Below are 19,179 nucleotides of genomic sequence, written 5' to 3' on the forward strand. Positions count from 1 at the left end.
GCAAAAGTTGTTTTCTTGAACATCACCATCTTGAATATCTCAAGAAGCAAGACTTGCAACCTGCACATTACAATAGGAAGCAATAATCATGAGCCTACACAAGAAAGTTATCTTGCATTTGCTTTCGAAGTTTTTGCTAACTTGTATATCGTAAAAAATTGTTAGCTTGTAGTCTAAAGAGAAGCGAAAAGTTGCTATCTCAAAAGAAGCAAAGGTGCTATCTTGCCTATCTCAAGAAGCAAAACATGCTAACTTGCGCATCTAGCAAAGTGGACAAAATTTTCATATTTCAAGAAGCAAGAGTTGCCTTCTTGAACATCTCTAATTTGCTAGCTTGCATGATGTAGAACTTGCTATATTGAACATCTCTAATTTTCATACCAAGTGCTATCTTGTATGCTATAAAACTTGCATATCTAAAACTTGATAGCTTGAATATTCTAAGCATGATTCAAAACTTGCTATATTTTCTAGCAAAATTGCATGATGATAAAACTTGATAATATGTTTTTCATGCAATAAGTTGAACCAATATCACAAACACTTGATTGTGATACTTCTCCTTTTTGTTGATTACAAAGGGGGAGAAGTATGTTGATGACATGACATGTGATGCATAAGTTTATGCATATGTTCATGTTGACGTGTTGCAAGTATTCATGATGAATATTGCAATGACTTGAATTCAGTTTGAATTCAAGGTTCTATCAATATGGCATATTGATAGGGGGAGTTTGTTTAAACTCTGGGAGTTAAGGTTAACTCCGATTATGATGACATGTTGCTTAGATTTTTGAATCTAAGAGTTTCTATCAATAAGGTATATTGATAGGGGGAGTTTGTTTAAACTTCGGGAGTTAAGTTTAACTCCGTCATCAAGTAGTTGTCATCATCAAAAAGGGGGAGATTGTTGAATCTCGTATTTTGATGATGAAACTCCTTGATATATGTTTATGATTTAATCTGCGTTTTGAGTGACGCAGGGTGCTTCGATCAGGATGAGACAATTAAAGCAGGAACATCATGTTGTGCCGGAGGAACATGTCAGAAGATTGGACGTCGGGCCGGTAGATCGGTCGACGTATCGACAGAAGGCTTCGGGCAGTGGACTCGGGCATCGGGCCAAGAAGAGCGGTTATTGTGCCAAGGATATCGGAGTTGCGGAGTCAACTGGCCGATTGGGCAATAGGCTGCAGGAGAGGACGATGCGCCGAAGAATCAGACGAAGCGTCGAGGGACCAATGACATGCCGAACAACTTGGTTAATTGCTTAGGATTAATTGTCTCGATCGAAGTTTTTGTTTTGAGTGTGCAGGATTAACTACGATGAAAGTTAGACAAGCAGCAGGAGTTGCGCCGGAGTCAAGTTCATGATCACGTTGGGAGTTCGAGAGTTCGACGGAAGTTCGGACGGTCGTCGGAGGTTCTGCGAGAACAGATCCGAGAAGTCCAAAAGCTTGCCAAGCGAAGCTCGTCGGAACTTGCCAAGTGGATCGTCGCAAAGTCCAGGAGTTTGCCGGAAGTCCGCAGGAGCATCACCGAGGGTTCATCGGATGATCGACGGAAGTTCGCCGGAAGGAGCGATTGACGCACCGAAGCAAAGCTACAGAAATTGTCTTAGATCTAATCATAGTTAGCACGTTGATTAAGTTGGAAAATGGGAGGTGATCCCATTAGCTTAATCTTGGGGCAATTGGGCCCCTGAAAGACTAAAATTGGGCCGAATGGAGCTAACCATTCGGACCCTGATTGCACCAGGAGGTGCAACCGCCTAGGCCAGGAGGTGGCACCGCCTGGGCTAAGCCTCCCAGCGAGACTGGGCAGTGCAACCTCCCCAGCCGGGAGGTGGCACCGCCTGAGCTCAGTCTTCGAGCAAGACTGAGCGGTGCAACCTCCCTTACAGAGAGGTGGCACCGCCTGAGCTCGGTCTTCGAGCTCTGCCAGGCGGTGCAACCTCTCCAGTCAAGAGGTGCAACCGCTTGATCCCGGAATTCCGGGATTTGATCGTTTTGAGCTCCAAATTTGAACTAGGTTGGGGCCTATAAATACCCCACCCATTCAGCACTGAGAAAGCAAGAACTTACCCGAAATCTTGATCTTTTCAATGGTTCTTAGAGCTCAAAACTGCTAGTTTTCCTCCTCCTTCTGTTCTTCAAGTTTGAGTTGTAAAGAGAGGAGAGAAAACATCTGTAAGGGTTGTCTCCTAAGCCCGTCAAAAGGAGTGAATCTGTAAGAGGGTAGTTGGCCTTCGCCTATTGAAGGAAGGCCTCTAGTTGACGTCGGTAACCTCATCGGTGGAGGAAGCCAAAAGTGGAGTAGGTCAAGACTAACCGAACCACTCTAAATCTCTGGTTTGCGTTTATTTTGAGCACTTTATCATTACTGCAAACCTCCTACATAGCTACTGCTCTCTGCGCTTTTACGAACGAGTTCTGTGCAGTTTACGTTCACGTCTTAATTCCATTTACAAACTGCAAACTGCTCTCTGTGCTTTTACGAACGAATTATGTGCAGTTTATGTTTACGTCTTGATTCCATCTACAAACTACAAACTGTCTCTCTACGCTTTTACGAATGAGTTCTGTGCAGTTTACGTTTATGTCTTGATTTCACTTACAATTGCAAACTGTCTTCTGCGCCGTTTTTTTTACGGACAAGGTTCTGTGCAGTTTACGTTTACGTCTTGATTTCATTTACAACTGCAAACTGTCTTCTGCGCTTTTACGAACAAGGTTCTGTGCAGTTTACGTTTACGTCTTGATTTAATTTAGAACTACAAACTGTCATCTGCGTTTAGACGCAAACTGTGTTTAGACGCAAACTGCGTTTAGACGTAAACTGCGCTTAGACGCAAACTGCGTTTATATGCAAACTGCGTTTTGACGTAAACTGCGTTTAGACGTAAACTACGCTTAGACGCAAACTGCGTTTAGACGCAAACTGCGTTTAGACGTAAACTGCGTTAAGACGTAAACTGCGTTTAGACGCAAACTGCGTTTAGACGTAAACTGTGTTTAGACGTAAACTGCGCTTAGACGCAAACTGTGTTTAGACGCAAACTGCGCTTAGACGCAAACTGTGTTTAGACGCAAACTGTGTTTAGACGCAAACTGCGCTTAGACGCAATCTGCGCTTAGACGCAAACTGCACTTAGATACAAACTGTGAATCAGCTTTTGCATCATAATAGTTTCTATCGAACGAACGCAGCTTTCGGTTTTAATCGCTGCAAAATATCCGCTGCACTAATTCACCCCCCCCCCTCTTAGTGCTCTCGATCCTAACAAAATATACTACAGATGTGATCTAACATGAGATGAGAATACTACCTAGATGATTAAGAATGGTCTCTCTATATTGTCCTTGTTTTCTTACATTTCGTTCTCCTGTTTTCTACCCTTTTCTCCTAATTTTTGGAATCACATCGGTGTTGCAAAATCTGCTTCGTTGCTGTAGTTTTTCTCCTCTATTTTTCGCAACCACTACACCCCCTTAATTTGATCTAAGGTTAGGTGAAAGGGGGTGGGCTATGGGCTGTTAAAGCCCACTACGGGTTGAACCTATGGGCTATTAGCCTAACAACCTCTCCCGTTAGCTCATAAGGGAGGTTATCTCATGATTCCCCGACCAGCTATTGGCACATCTCTTGCCTTTTTTTCAGTAATATCTTTGTCAACATGTCTGCTCCATTATCATCTGTATAAATTTTCTAAAGCTACAACTGCTTCTCTTTAAATACATTTTGAATCTAGTGATGTTTGACATCTATATACTTTGACTTGGAATGAAAAGTTGGGTTCTTACACAAATGGATGGCACTCTAGCTATCACAATTCACCACATAGTTTTCTTGTTTCAGCCTCAATTCTTATAAGAATTCTTTCATCCATAATATTTCTTTGTAAACCTCTGTAGCAGTAATATATTTTGCCTTTGTGGTTGAGAGAGCAATACACCTTTATAATCTAGATTGCCATGACACAGCTCCCCTTGTAAAAGTAATTACAAAACCTGATGTGGACTTCCTTATATCTATATATCTTGCCATATTTATCTGTGTAACTTGTCAACATAGGTGGTCTACCTCCAAAGCTTAAACAAACCTTCAAGCTCCCTCTGAGATATCTAAAGATTCACTTTACTATTACCTAGTTCTCTTTGCTTGGATTTGCAAGAAATCTACTAGTAACACCTACTGTATATGTGATGTTTTGCCTCGTATATACCATTGCATACATTAAACTTCCAACTGCTGAAGCATAGGGAATCTTTTGCATTTTCTCCTTCTCCTCAACACTTGATGGACTCTATTCTGAGCACAACTTAAAGTGACCTACAAGAGGAGAACCAACTGGCTTTGTATTGCTCATACTAAACATTTCCAATACCTTCTCGATATATTTCTCCTGAGATAACCAAATCTTCTTAGTTTTTCTATCACGAAAAATTTGTATGCCTAGTATTTGCTTTGTTAGCCCCATGTCCTTCATTGCAAAAGACTCACTCAGTTCCTTCTTCAACTTGTCAATTATAGATATATCTTTCCCAATGATAAGCATGTCATCAACATAAAGTAAGAGAATAATAAAATTCTCACCAAACCATTTGATGTACATATAATGATCTGAAGCTGTTCTTTTATATCCATTTTTAATCATAAATGAATCAAATTTTTTGTACCACTGTCTTGGAGCTTGCTTCAATCCATATAAGCTCTTCCTGAACTTGTAGACAAAGTTCTCTTTACCTTTGACTTTGAAGTCTTCTTATTGCTCCATATAAGTTTCCTTCTCCAAATCACCATGAAGGAAAGCTGTCTTCACATCTAACTACTCAACCTCCAACTCTTGGCTAGCAGCAATACCAAGAGCAACACGAATAGAAAACATTTTAACAATAGGAGAAAAAATCTCTTCAAAGTCAATACCTTTCTTTTGACCAAAGTCTTTCACAACCAATCTAGCTTTGTACTTTGGTTGAGAATAATATTCTTGAGTCTTCAACCTAAAAACTCACTTATTCTTCAAGGCCTTCAGTCCATTTGGTAGTTGCACTAAATTATTATTGAATCTCGTATTTTGATGATGAAACCACTTGATATGTGTTTATGATTTAATCTACATTTTGAGTGATGCAGGATGAGACAATTAAAGCAGGAAAACCATGTTGGCCCGGAGGAACATGTCAGAAGATTGGACGTTGGGCCGGTGGATCGATCGACGTATCGACAGAAGGCTTCGGGTCGTGGATTCAAGCATCGGGCCAAGAAGATAGGAGATTGTGCCAAGGATATCGGAGTTGCGGAGTCAATTGGCCAATTGGGCAATAGGCTACAAGAGAGGACGATGCGCCGAAGAATCGGATGAAGCGTCGAGGGACCAATGACATGCCGGATAACTTGATTAGATGCTTAGGATTAATTGTCTAGATCGAATTATGTTTTACATATGCAGGATTAACTACGATAGCTTGAAGACATAAAGCAAGTTTACCAGAGTCAAGTTCGATGGGTGTTCGAGAGTTCGCCGAAAGTCCAAAGAATCATCGGAAGTGCTGTCGGAACCAACCAAGAAAGAATCGGGGACTTGCCGAAGTTTTCCGAAGTCCACCGAAAAGATCGTCAGGGGTTCACGGAGATCACCGAGAAGGTTCGGATACTTGCCAAAGACTCGTTGAACTCGCCATAAGACTAGGAGCCTACTGGGAGTCTGCCGAAAGAAATCCGAGGGTGTATCGGAAGTCTGCCGGAAAGCTCGCCAAAAGGAAACTCGACGTTGCTGGTTAAAAATTTTCTTAGGTCTATGTCTTAATTTTGTAGTTTGCATATAATTTGGGTTAGGATTAAAGGTTAATCCTATAACCTGGTTAGGGGCCAATTGGGCCCGAGTTTAGAGTGATTTGGGCCAAGTTTGGAGCCCAACCAGTGATCTAGAATAGTCTAAGTGGTGGCACCGCTAGATTGGGCGGTGGCACCACCCAGAACCCGAGAGGTCTGGCGGTGGCACCGTCGGTACACTATAAGTGTCAGACACTAACAGGCGGTGGCATCGCTAGCACCGCAAAACCCAAAAGCAATTCAAATTTGGAGCCCAAATTTGAATCCTCTTGGGGCCTATAAATACCCCTCAATTCTCAGCAGAGATAACACCTTTTTGAGAAGTTAGAAATTGAGAAAAAGCTTTAGCAAAGTCTTATTTTTAATAGCTTAAGTGTTCACCTCCGTCTTTCTCTTTGAAAAATCTGTAAGAGTATGAACCACTTGTAAAAAGGTTGTAAGAGGGGTATTTGGTCCTTCCCCTTTAAAGTGATTTGCTAGTAAAAATTGGGAGCCTCATCGAAGAAGGCTTCGCAAGTGGATGTAGGTCATTTGACCGAACCACTTTAAATTGCGGCGTTCCTTGAATGTGTGAGTGTTTAACTTTCTGAAACATTTATTTACTTAGCAACAAACTCTCAATTTTTATCTCCTTCCTTTACTCGAGCTATTTTTACTAAGTCATCCTTCGTCGAATTGAAATCTCTACACATTTATGAAATCGATTTCAAACTTACAAGTTTTAAACCGCTGCACAAATTCACCCCCCCCTATTAGTACCGCTCTGATCCTAACAATTATATGTGTGGTTCTTCTGAAGAGCATCCATCTCTTTTTGCATAGCAATTAACCACTTCTTTTTCTGCTCACTTTCAATTGCTTCCTAATAACTCTCTGGTTCACCTGCATCAGTAAGCATCACATACTCATCTGTATAGTATCTTTTGGAAGGTTGACATTGTCTAGAAGATCTTCTCAACTGAGGTTCTACTGGAAGTTGCTCTCCAACTTCTTCTTGCTCAACATGTCCTGCAAGTAGATCAACATCAGGCTCTACATCATCTTCCTGCACATCTCCCTCATCACTTTGATATACTAGAGTAACTGGGTCACAATCTGCTAATCCTTCTGCAGAAGTCTTGGCTAGTACCTTCTTCTTCAAATCCTCAAAGGTTTGACCCTCAAATAAGACCATATCTCTACTTCTAAACACCTTCTGCTTTTCTGGATCCTAAAGCTTGTAACCAAAATGATCATGTGAGTAGCTAAGAAAAATATTTTTTTTTGTCTTACCATCCAACTTGGACCTCTCATTGTCTGAAACATGTGCAAATGCATGATAACCAAACACTCTCAAATTCTTATAGGAAACATCTTTTTCTGACCATACATACTCTACAACATCACCATCTAGGGATGTACATGGTGACAAGTTGATCACATCAACTGTAGTCCTTAAAGCCACATCACAAAACCTTTTGAGTAGCTTGACCTGTGAAAGCATACATCTGATTTTTTCCATGATGGTGTGGTTCATCCTCTCTGAAATAGCATTATGCTGAGGTGTATCAGGAACTGTCCCCTCATGTTGGATGTCATGTGACCTATAGTAATCATTAAACAATCCTATATACTCACCACCATTATCTGATATTATACATTTCAATTGTCGTTTTGTCTTCCTTTCAACTCTGGCATGAAACTCTTTGAAGACATTAATAACCTAATCTTTAGTCTTCAAAGCATAGGCCCAAACTTTTCTGAAAAAATCATCTATAAAAGTGACAAAATAAAGTGCACCACTAATACCAGGAACATTAACAGATCTACCATGAGTTTTTGTCCTCAAAGGACCACATACATCTGTATAAACATGGTCTAAGACATGTATTTTTCTAGACAAAGTGGGACTAGCAAATGAAACTCTATATTGTTTACTAGCCAAACAATCAATGCAAGGGTTCATATGTGTACCTCTGAGGTCTGGTAATATCTCTCTCTTAGAAAGAGCTTGCAGCCCCTTCTCGCTCATGTGTCCTAGTCACTTATACCACAACTAGATGTTGAAGTCTTTCTCTATAGCATTTAACTACTCATCACAAGCTTTGGCATGCAACCTGTAAAAAGTATGACATTTCTTTCCACTAGCTATAACAAAAGAACCCTTACTGAGCTTTCATTGCCCTTTGTGAAATCTGCTATCATAGTCTTCATCATCTAGTCTTCCAACTGAAATTAAATTCAGCCTCAAGTCAACCATATGCTTCGCATCCTTAAGCACCAACTTATATCCAAGGTTGGTCTTTATATGAATATTGTTGAATCTCGGATTTTGATGATGAAACTAATCGATTGTGTTTAGATGTTTAACTGCTTTTTGAGTGATGCAGGTCTACTCGATCAAGATTAGACAGTTGACGCAGGAGGAATTGACGTTGCACCGGAGGAGATCACGTCAGGATATTGGACGGTAGAAGGCTTCGGACATCAGGCATCGGGCCAAGGAGAGCGGAATTACGCCAAGGATATCGGGGTTGCGGAGGTCAATCGCCAATTGGGCAACAAGCCGTAAGAGAGGACAATGCGCTGAAGAATCAGACGAAGCGCCAACCAATGACGTACCGGGCAACAGAATGCCAATTCGCTTTGTAATAATTGTCTAGATCGGAGTAGAGTTTTGGCTTGTGTGTGCAGGATTAACTACGATAACGATGAAGACATAAAGCGAAACAAAGTGCTGGAGTCAAGCGTGAAGGATTCGTTGGGAGTTCGAGAGTCCGACGGAAGTCCGAAGGTTCATCGAGAATGTTGCCGGAACTAACCGAGAATGAGTAGGGAGCTTGCCGAAGGGTTTTCAGAAGCTCACCAGAAGGCACGTTGGAAGTTCGCGGAGCTCGCCGAGAAAGATCGTAGCTTACCGAAGAAGCTCGTCGAAACTCGCCAAGATCAAATCATGAAGTCTAGGAGCTTGCCGGGAGTCCGCAAAATGGTTTCCGAGAGTTTATCGGAAGATCGTCGGAAGTTCGCCGGAAGCTCACCGGAAGAAGTCTTGACTTACGGACTTTGTAATAGCTTAGGAAATATCTTTAAATTCGTAGTTAGCATGTTAATTAGGGTTAAGATTAGGTGTTAATCCTATAACCCAAGTAGGAGTCAATTGAGCCCGAGTTTGAACTAGTTTGGGCCAAGTTTGGAGCCTAACCAGTGAGCTGAAATAGTCTAGGCGGTGGCACCGCCCAAAACCCGAAGGATTAGGCGATGGTACCGTCGGACTAGGTGGTGGCACCGTCCAGCACCTGAAAGGTCGGGCGGTGGCACCGCCAGTAAACGGTCAATATGACATTGACAGGCGGTGGCACCGCCACTGACAGGCGGTGGCACCGCCACTGACAGGCGGTGGCACCACCAGCATCGAGAACCCAAAGGAATTCAAAATTTGGAGCCCAAATTTGAATCCTCTTGGGGTCTATAAATACCCCTCAATTTTCAACAGAGAAAACAACCTTTAAAAAGTTAGAGATTGAGATAAAGCCTTAGCAAAGTCTTTAGCAAGTCTTGTTTTCAATAGTTTAAGTATTCACCTCTCTCATTCTCTTTGAAAATCTGTAAGAGTGTGAACCACTTGTAAAATATTGTAAGAGGGGTATTTGTCCTTCCCCTTCAAAGTGATTTGCTAGTGGAAGTTGGGAGCCTCATCGAAGAAGGCTTCGCAAGTGGATGTAGGTCATTTGACCGAACCACTATAAAATTGATATGTTCTCTAGTTTGCATTTACTTATTGCTATTTACCTTACTGCAAACCTTCATACGTGCTTTACTTCCTCATTACTTTTGCTACACACCTTTACGAACACGCTTTCAAGTTAAGCAATTCCGAGTTCGGTTTTTATCGTACGAAAGATTTTCCAAAACCGACATTTTAATCCGCTACACTAATTCACCCCCCCCCCTCTTAGTGCTACTCCGATCCTAACAAATATCACTCATGCCAATTATGTCTACCGTGTCATGGTTGCCCATCTTGACAACACCAAAATTTTCAGACCTGTAGGTAGCAAAAAACTCCCTCCGTGGTGTAGCATGATAAGAAGCACTTGTGTCAATCACTCACTCAAGATCCTGACACACACAAGAAAAAATATCATCAGAAGGAGATAAAATCAAATAATCACCACCCTGCACTATAGTTGTGATATTATCTTTTGACTCTGTAGACTCTACTTCTTTTTCATTTTTCTTGCTCTTCTTAGGTTACTTACATTGGTTCTTGTAATGTTCTTTCTCATCAAATAATATCTTTTTCTGATCTTGACTTACTTCTACCCATGCGTGAACTGCTTCTATCCTTGGACTTTGACCTTCCTCTGTTCTTTGAGATTAAGCACAAATCATTCTGAGATGTTGCTGAATTCTTTCTTCTCAACTCCTCATTCAACAAACTATTTGTTACTTGACTCATTGTGACAATACCATTTGGCGCAGAATTACTAAGGGAAACCACCAGTGTCTCCCAACTTTCTAGCAAAGAATTGAAAAGTAACAAATGCTTGCAACTCATCATTAAGAGACATTTTCATAGAGGATAACTGGTTAATAATACTCTGCATTTCATTCAAATGTTCAACGATAGAAGCACCCTCGTTATATTTCAAGTTTATAATTTTTCTTATCAAGAAAGCTTTGTTGTCAATTGTTTTTCTTTCATAGAGACCTTTCAACTTTTTCCAAAGAGAATATGCATAACTTTCAGTAGAAATATGGTGAAAGACATTGTTATCGAGCCATGTCGAATAAACCCAACTGTTTTTCGATCTAACCTCTTCCACTCATCATATGTCATAATTGCGGGCTTTGCACTATCCCTCTACAAAGGTCTATACGAATCTTTACAATACAAGAGATCTTCCATTCTTGATTTTCATATCATCCAATTGTTTCCATTCAAGTTAATCATGCGAGAAACACTACCGACCTCCATGTTCAAACACAAAAATTAAATCATCAAAACCCTGCTCTGATACTAGTTGATGGGATATAAAGAGAAATAAATTTTGTATATGAACAAATACTAGCAGGCCATAACACGCAGCGGAATTAAATGGAATCATAATAAAATAGAATACCAAGATTTACGTGGAAAACCCCTCTAACGTGAAGGGTAAAAACTACGGGGCAAACTAGAGATAATCCACTATAAAAATAATGAATATACAAATCTCAATCTTTTGCCTTAAAACTCAAACAACAATTTCAAGAGAATAACTGAGATACAAATATTATGTCATCGTGCACAATATCCAAATTCTCCTCAAGTAATCACAGCAAGACTACCTATATGATTGAGAACAGTCTCTCTGCGTTGTCCTTGTTTTCTTTTCTTTCTTTTTCCTATTTTCTATCATTTTCTCCTAATTTTTGGAATCACATAGCTGCTGCAAAATCTGTCTCGTTGCTACAGTTTTCTCCTCTATTTTTCACAACCATCACACCCCCTAATTTGATGTAGAATTAGATGAAAAGAAGGTGGGTTATGGACTGTTAAAGCCTACTATGAACTAATTTGTTGTCAGCCCAACAAGCAACTCACATCTAATTCAACCAGCAGGAATTGTACAGAATTGAATCTTATTACATAAATGTTACGGGATAATGTAATTTGGATCTGACTAACCTGGTTGCCTTTGAGGATTCAGCTCTATCAGCTGCCATTTGGAAAGCTTAAAAAATGGGTAATGATTTGCTCGGCCATTCTTGTCTGTAGTGCTATGCGAATCATCCAGCACAGTGGACATGGGAAAGCTTTCCCCTGATCCTGTAATAATCTCAAACATCTAATGACACAAAAAGTGTGTTGTTATTGTCAATGTTTTTGCTGATTTTGATCTTGAAATAGGTAGAAAAGTGCCATTTTGATTGATCTAATTATCCTCCCTTCCACATTTTACACGGACTAGCCTCACATACATTATCATTTCTTTCTTAATTGCAGAGGCTGTTGTCCAGCTCTCAGATTCAGGTGTGGTGCAGCGCCGGCAGCTCCTGCCCGCAGTCAGCTGTGGTGCTTCCTCTCTTTGACAATGTTGAGCAGGCGCGCCACTCCCTGAGTCCACATCTCGTACTCCCTCCGGCCCCGGCACTCGAACTCGATTACGCGATGCTCCGCCGTCCTCAGGCCGAAGTAGCGCCGCCTCTCGCCGCCTTCCACCAGGTGCCGCCCCGGCCATGCCTGGACTTCCTTGCACACTTCAATGACTACACCTGCAGTTTAGTGTTCCCCACACGCCAAGTTAGGCTCAGAGGAAGAGATTAGGGAGGGAGGCGTGCGTGTGGGCCGCTCACTCTTTTTCTTCTTGGTAATAGTCCCACCAACATGCCGGCTCTTCATCTTGAGCATCACCTACGGAGAGAACACCATCTCAAAACCAAGGAACAACTTTACCCGATCAAAAATACCAAGACGAAGACACATAACTCACCTGACCCATGCGATTTATGTAGACCGAGACAATCTTCCAGTGAAGCGCACCTGAAACGAGATCAATTAACAGAAGGAATCCTCTGATAGGAACTACATACGTTTAGAGTCCAATACCTTTACGGGTGCGTTTGAGGAGTTCAGTCCCCTTGGCAAGGAATTCTTGACTGCATAAGCCCAAGAAGTTGTCTTCCTCGGGAGCGAACTCGTCGCTGAAGCTGCTACCCTTGCTGTCTAATTCCTTGAGTTGTTTGCTGCGGTGGTGATTCTTGTGATTCCCCATTGCTCCCTTCTCCACAGGTATGACCGCGGCGATGTTCCACACGTCCTTGAGCGCCCTTGCCTTCAGCGTTGCCGCACCTCGTAGTGCTGCCAATCCATGAGTTCTCATGATCTTAGCAGTTAAACATGCAAAACCAAGAAAAAAATGGAAGGAAATTGTGATTACCAGTTGCAGCAGCAGCTGTAAGAGTGACGATATCTCCGGGAGTCCTGACACTGACTGCAGATTCGACGACGGACGCCAGGTGCTCACGCTCAGCCCCCATGGACTCGGCCGCCTCGACGCACTGTGCGGCCACGAGGGTGGCAGCGGACGCGACCACCATGTCGACCCGGGCCGCGCGGTCATCTTTGCCGGAGCCTGAGGCGGCGGCGGTGGCGGCTGCGACGGCCGCGACCGCTGCAGCCACTCCGGCCACCGAGACTGCGGCATGGAGCTGTGCATTCTGGGCCCTGGTCTCCTCTTTTTTCCTCTCCCTTCTGTCCTTGAGCCACCTTCCGACAGTCTTGCTGGACCCTCTGCAGTGCTGGGGCTTGGGCGTGTTAGTGGCCCGGCAGTACTGCATTCGTTACATGCCACCAAACACCTAATGGTCAATGTTTAATCTTTTCTCTTCGAGTCATCACTATGAGACATCTATTAGCATCTAAGGGTATGAGGGACAAAGGAGCCTTAATCCATTGTTCAGGAGCTTCCCAGTGCATTGAGCAGTAGACAGAATCATGAAGAGAAGTGGCTACAGAGTCCTCATGCAGCGGAGAGAGTGACAGTATTATCCTTCCTATTGCATGCACAACGAAGGAAATCAAACAAGACACTCAAGGAAAAGATAAGGAGACCAGCACTGAGGTGCTGTTTGCTTTCACTGACAAGGTTGCTTCTTTACCCAGGCAGGCGCTGAGGTAACAGGGCTGCTTTGACCTCAAGCAGAACAAATCCCGTAGTCCAACGCAGGCTTTGCTCAGAGAGCAACAAGACAAAAGGAACGGACCTTATTTTATTCACCAGCACACACCGAAACTAAAGCTTCACTTCGAAGCCTAAACACCAACCTCTTCTTCTTTATTATCCTCACAAGATATTTGACTTTGTCAATGCAAACATCGTCTTGATACAGAAGTTAGGATGTTAAATGAATCAAAACGTCGGCGTCTTCGCTCGCCCAGAAATTACAAGAAGTCACAGAAGCAGTGAAGTTGATGAGTTATTGCCATCGAGGATCCAAGAGGCGCTAAAAATAGCAAAAATAAATGAAGCAAAAGCTCGGAAAACAGTGAAAACGACGGTCATTAAATCACTCGCCTGGTAATAAATATGTGTCAGCAGTCAGGTGTTCCATTGGAAGACGGGGAAGGCATCTTCCTATGTCCCTTTTCTCTTCCTATAACCCCGTTCCCACACTAAAAAATTTGGTAACTTGGTGGCTTTGTCTTCGCTGATCCATCTTCCGAAGAAGCCATTTGATTCTTCGATTTCTGTAAATTACTCCCACCCAGTTTCTAAGAGGTTTGCATACCGAAGAGTTACTAAACTTGAAGTGAGACACTAATACGTTTTCTCTTACAATTTTACTCCATCCGTCCTCGTACGAATCTCAACACAGTGGATTACTACCTCGTCTAGAGGAGATGGATGTCTGGCAGAGCATAAAAACCGAGGAAAAAAAGAGATTTAAACCTATAAAATAGTTATATTTTCTTCTTGCAGACCAAAGATTGGAAGTGCTTATTAACTGTCAGTTCTACCATCATCTTGTGGATGTCAAGGAAAACCAGTATGTTTGTGCTTTTTGGCCATAGAGGAAGAGAAGAAGAAACAGATGGTGAAGTAGGAAAGAAGGGACCTTAAGGTTATCCATCTCGCAAGGGGAGACCGGAGGGCTATCGGAGAGCGATCCACCGCCGTTCAGAGGGCCGCTGCTGTGTGAAGGCCGGCCAGATGTCAGAGGAGACACTTCCTGCCATCGCGCAAGTAGAGAAGAGTAAGAACAGGGGACCAAAAATTTATGCAAAAAGTGTAATCTTTTCTTGCATTTTACCACCTTCCAGTCCTGCTAATGATAACAAAGAGAAGTAGACTTGCATCTTGGAATTTGTCCAAAACATGAAGAAGAAGAAGAAGAAGAAGAAGAAGAAGAAGAAGAAGAAGCAGCAGCAGCAGCTAAAATGGTTGTTCTGGAAACAGAGGCCGGCTCTTTTTAGTGTAGAAAGAGCTCTGGGTTGTCTCAATCATTCCGAGAAGCTAATAGAAGCTCAAGAATCGAAGTTAGAACAAAGAAGAAAACATGAATGATTCTAACATAAGAGAAACAGGAACTGAGTAGTAGTAGTAGTAGTAGTAGTAATAGTGGTATGAGGAGAAAATAGGATTCTTTCTGTTCTGCAAGCACCAAAACCCACCGGCTGTGACATTATCCGCTCCATCACCATCTGCGTGGTGGCAGACGACGCGAAGGAGAAGGGATTTCCGGCGACCACCACCGCCTCTTCGAGCTCCTCCTCGGGAATCGCCCCTGACGGCGCAGGGAGCAGCGGCGGCGGCGGCGGAGGTGCTAGGGCCTTAGACACCTCGAGCGCGGAGGCGCTCCAGGACCGCGACAGGAACTCCATGGGGTCCTTGGGTACCTCCGGTGGCCTGAGGCCGTGTGTTGGCGCCTCCGCTCGCCATTGCTCTCTATTATCTTCCATAGAATCAACAGCGGTCGTAGCAACCGACCAAGTAGTAGAGAGCAGTAGCAGTAAGGAATGATGCGAGGTGGAGGGAGGGTAGCTGAAGGGGTTTTATAGTAGTAAGGGACAGAGAAAGAAAATAAAAGTGGATCAGAGGAGGATGTCATGGCTCCAATTGGTTTTTACTGTGGCAACATTATGTGGTTTTGAATCAGGAAATAGAGAGGAGACCTTTCGGGATATTTTAGCTGCAGTGGAGCTGAGGAGCCTGGAAAGAGCAGCTTTGCACGACTAAAAAACTTACTCGCTGTTCTTCTTTTGCATCTCTGGGCTTTGCACATGACTAAAAAACTTGCTCACTGTTCTTCTTTCGGATCTCTCTCTCTCTCTCTCTCTCTCTCCTTTGCCAGTGTAACCTTTGGATCAGTGCTCTACTCTCCGGTCTAAATTACAATACAGAACTGTCTTTGTTGGTGTATTCTTTGTCCAGAATAGCATATGCCAAAAAAATACTTTGCTTATAAGTTTCTTCCTTACCACTTCACCAACTCTAGAGTTTGTCTATGGATATCAATCAAACAATTTAGCTGCCACTTAAGCAATTGTGCCAGTTCACATCGTACCAAAACATCAGATCTTCTAGTCCAGTAAAATCTAGAAAAAAAATATATTAAAGAGACAACAGATATATTCTAGTATCACATAAACTAGAATATATCCTAGTACCGCAGGTCATATATATTTTAATTTTTTTCCACATGAGAAAGAACTACATGAGTGCCTTTATTTCGCTTGAAATAAATATCATTTTATGCTTTCTATGGTAACCAAAGGCTACAGGCTTTAATGATCATATCACTCTAACGGGAGAGATTATATTCTTCACTTGTAAACATAAAATATATTATATATTATATTAAATACGAAAATAATTTTTTATATCAGGATTGAAATTAAATAATTATATCTGGTTTAACGATGCGTACGTTTTGATATCATCTGAAAAAATATATCTGTTTGATCTGTAAAAACACCGTGTTTAATCCAAGATCGTAGTGAATTTACAAAAGGAACTAGATCCTTCTTCTCTCTTCCTACACGGGACCACCTAGATGGATAGTTAGCTTCTCCTCTCTTCCTATCTTTTCACGGGATCACCTAGATGGATAGTTAGGGAGAAGAGTTGAAAGAAAGACTGTATTCCCTCAACTGAGATAACCTATAATTAGGAGAGTTCCTCCCATCAAGATTATCTCCTAAAGAATCATACTGGACTTCTTTTCTATTGACCAATATATTTCATCAAAATCCAATTAGTTATATTATATTTATCTTATCCAATTATAAAAGGGTCACAAAATCTAACATTCCCCATTAATTGATAAGATATAAAAAAGATATTCAAAATCAAAATAAATAAAATAAAATTATTTAAAAATAATTTTACCTAATTGAATTCTAAATAATTTTAAAATGTATTTTATACATGGCCATGAATTTTAAATAAGCCAATAAATCTAATAAATATAATAATACTATATTAAGTCTAACTATCAATGCGAGTCACATTGACTGTATATCATCAATATCATACTCCCTTCTATGTACCACAACATTGTTAGTCATTCCTAATATAGTCCATAATAATCCCTGTAATTTGTCTTGTCAAGACAATCCTGTTATTACATTTAACTATAATATACATAAACATAAAATGTAAACAAGATAGCAGAAACAAATAACTTTAATTAAGCAAAAAAATATCAATAATAACATCCACCTAAACATGCATCACCATATCTTTTATGACTTGCTCATAAGCCTCGAACATATTCTTCAAATATTTTACACTATAAATCTTTTGTCAATGGATCAGCAATCATCATAATAGTGATGCTCAGGTTCTCAATTGGCACTTGTTGTTTCTAAATTCTTTCTTTAATCACCAAGTACTTTATCTCGATGTACTTAGAACCACTATAGTACTTGTCATTCTTAGAGAAGAAAACTAATGCGGTATTATCACAAAATATCTTTAGTGGCTTGGCAATTGAGTCGACCATACTAAGTCCTGAGATGAAATTTCATAGCTATAAAGCTTGATTTGTGGCCTAAAAGCATGCCACAAATCCAGCTTCCATTATTGATGATGCAATAAGCGATTGCTTTGCACTTTTCCAAGAAATTGCCCCACCAGCTAACATGAATACAAATCCTGAAGTGGACTTCCTACTGTTGAGGTAATTTACAAAATCATCATCTGAATATCCTATCACTTCAAGCTGATCTGATCTCCTGTATGTGAGCATATAATCTTTCGTCCCTTATAGATATCTCATTACTTTCTTTGTAGCTTTCCAATGATCCATTCTTGAGTTGGTTTGGTATCTTCCCAGCATTGCAATTGCAAAACTGATATCTGGTCTTATACAGGTTTGAGCATATAATAGACTTCTAACTGTGCACTCGTAAGGAATATTTTTCCTTTGATTATTTTCTAAGTAATTTTTCAGGCACTGGTTTTGACTAAATTTTTTACCTCTAGTAATAGGTATATCATTGGCTGAGCAAAGCTGCATATTAAATTTCTTCAAGATACGATTAATATATCCTTTTTGAGATAATCCTAATAATCCTTTAGATCTATCCCTGAATATCTCAATACCAATAACATAGATTGCCTCATTCATATCAATCATCTTAAAGTTCTTGTTGAGAAATATCTTGATTTCGTGTAATAAACCAAGATCACTATTGGCAAGTAAAATAGTATCTACATATAAGACTAATATAATAAACTTGCTCCCACTTATCTTCATATATATATACTGATCAACAGTGTTTTCCATAAATCCGAAGAAAGTAATGGTATCATGAAACTTTATATATCATTGTCTAGAAGTTTGTTTAAGGCCATAAATATATTTCTTAAGTTTACAAGCCCAACTTTCTTTTTCCCTTTTTATGAATCTTTTAGGTTGTTCCATATAGATTTCCTCATTCAGATCCTCATTCAGAAATGTTATTTTCATATCTATCTAATTTAACTTAAGATCATAATGAGCTACTAGTATCATGATGATTCTTAATGAGTCCTTTCTAGAAACCAGAGAAAAAGTCTCATTATAGTCGATGCCTTCTTTCTAGAAAACCTTTGGCCATGAGTTTGGCTTTATATCATTCGATATTGCCCATTGAGTCACATTTTATCTTAAAGACCCATTTACAACCAACTCTTTTACAATTATTGGGTAATTTAATGAGTTCCCAAACATCATTCTAGACCATTGATTTTAACTCTTCTTTCATTGCATTATATCATTTTTTAGAATCGTTACTTTCTATGGTTTGTGAAAATGATAAGGGGTCTCTTTTTATTCCTATATCATAATCTGATTCTTTTAGATATGCCACGTAATCATCAGAAATGGCATGTTTCCTTTTCTTTTAAGATATTCTCAAAGCTACCAATTATGATTGTTCTACAAGATCATCAGTGACGATATCAACATCATGTGAGTGTTCTTCGATGTTATTTTGTTGTTCACTCTCGTCAATACTTTCATTGATTTGAGGAACAATAATTTCTCGAATAGGAGATGATATGAGAGAATTAACTTGAATCTCCTTAATATCAAAATTGATCCTTCGAGATTTTTCACTCCCACTTATTTCGCCATTTTCTACGAGTTTTGTATTACCAGATTCTACTATCCTTGTACTATGGTTAGGGCAATAAAATCTGTATCTCTTGGATTTTTTTAGATAATTAATAAAATATCTAGAAATAGTTCTTGGATCCAATTTCTTTTCATATGGATTGAATACTCTTATTTCTACTATACATCCCTAAATATGTAAATATCTCAGACTGGACTTCCTACCAGTCCATAACTCAAATGGAGTTGATGGAACTGACTTACTAGAAACCCTGTTCA

At 40.5% G+C, this 19,179-nt stretch overlaps 1 protein-coding gene across 1 annotated transcript; it reads right to left on the reverse strand.

Moving 5' to 3' along the window:
- Positions 1–11,649: 11,649 nt before the first annotated feature.
- LOC135640698 (VAN3-binding protein-like) lies at positions 11,650–15,347 on the reverse strand. The gene is made up of 7 exons (XM_065155393.1): positions 14,972–15,347; positions 14,416–14,529; positions 12,738–13,131; positions 12,407–12,658; positions 12,291–12,340; positions 12,154–12,211; positions 11,650–12,072 (listed from the first exon to the last, which is right to left on the reverse strand). Exons 1-7 carry the CDS (start codon positions 15,257–15,259, stop codon positions 11,864–11,866), a joined length of 1,365 nt encoding a protein of 454 aa, XP_065011465.1. The 5' UTR covers positions 15,260–15,347; the 3' UTR covers positions 11,650–11,863.
- Positions 15,348–19,179: the final 3,832 nt, after the last annotated feature.

The sequence above is a fragment of the Musa acuminata genome, chromosome BXJ3-6 (genome assembly GCF_036884655.1).
Source record: "Musa acuminata AAA Group cultivar baxijiao chromosome BXJ3-6, Cavendish_Baxijiao_AAA, whole genome shotgun sequence".
NCBI classification, from domain to species: domain Eukaryota; kingdom Viridiplantae; phylum Streptophyta; class Magnoliopsida; order Zingiberales; family Musaceae; genus Musa; species Musa acuminata.

Coding starts and splice junctions, on each gene's coding strand:
- LOC135640698 (XM_065155393.1), bottom strand. CDS start 15,259: ATGGAAGATAATAGAGAGCAATGGCGAGCGGAGGCGCCAACACACGGC. Junction 12,212..12,290: donor ACATAAATCGCATGGGTCAG/GTGAGTTATGTG, acceptor TTCTCTCCGTAG/GTGATGCTCAAGATGAAGAG. Junction 12,073..12,153: donor TATTACCAAGAAGAAAAAGA/GTGAGCGGCCCA, acceptor ACTAAACTGCAG/GTGTAGTCATTGAAGTGTGC.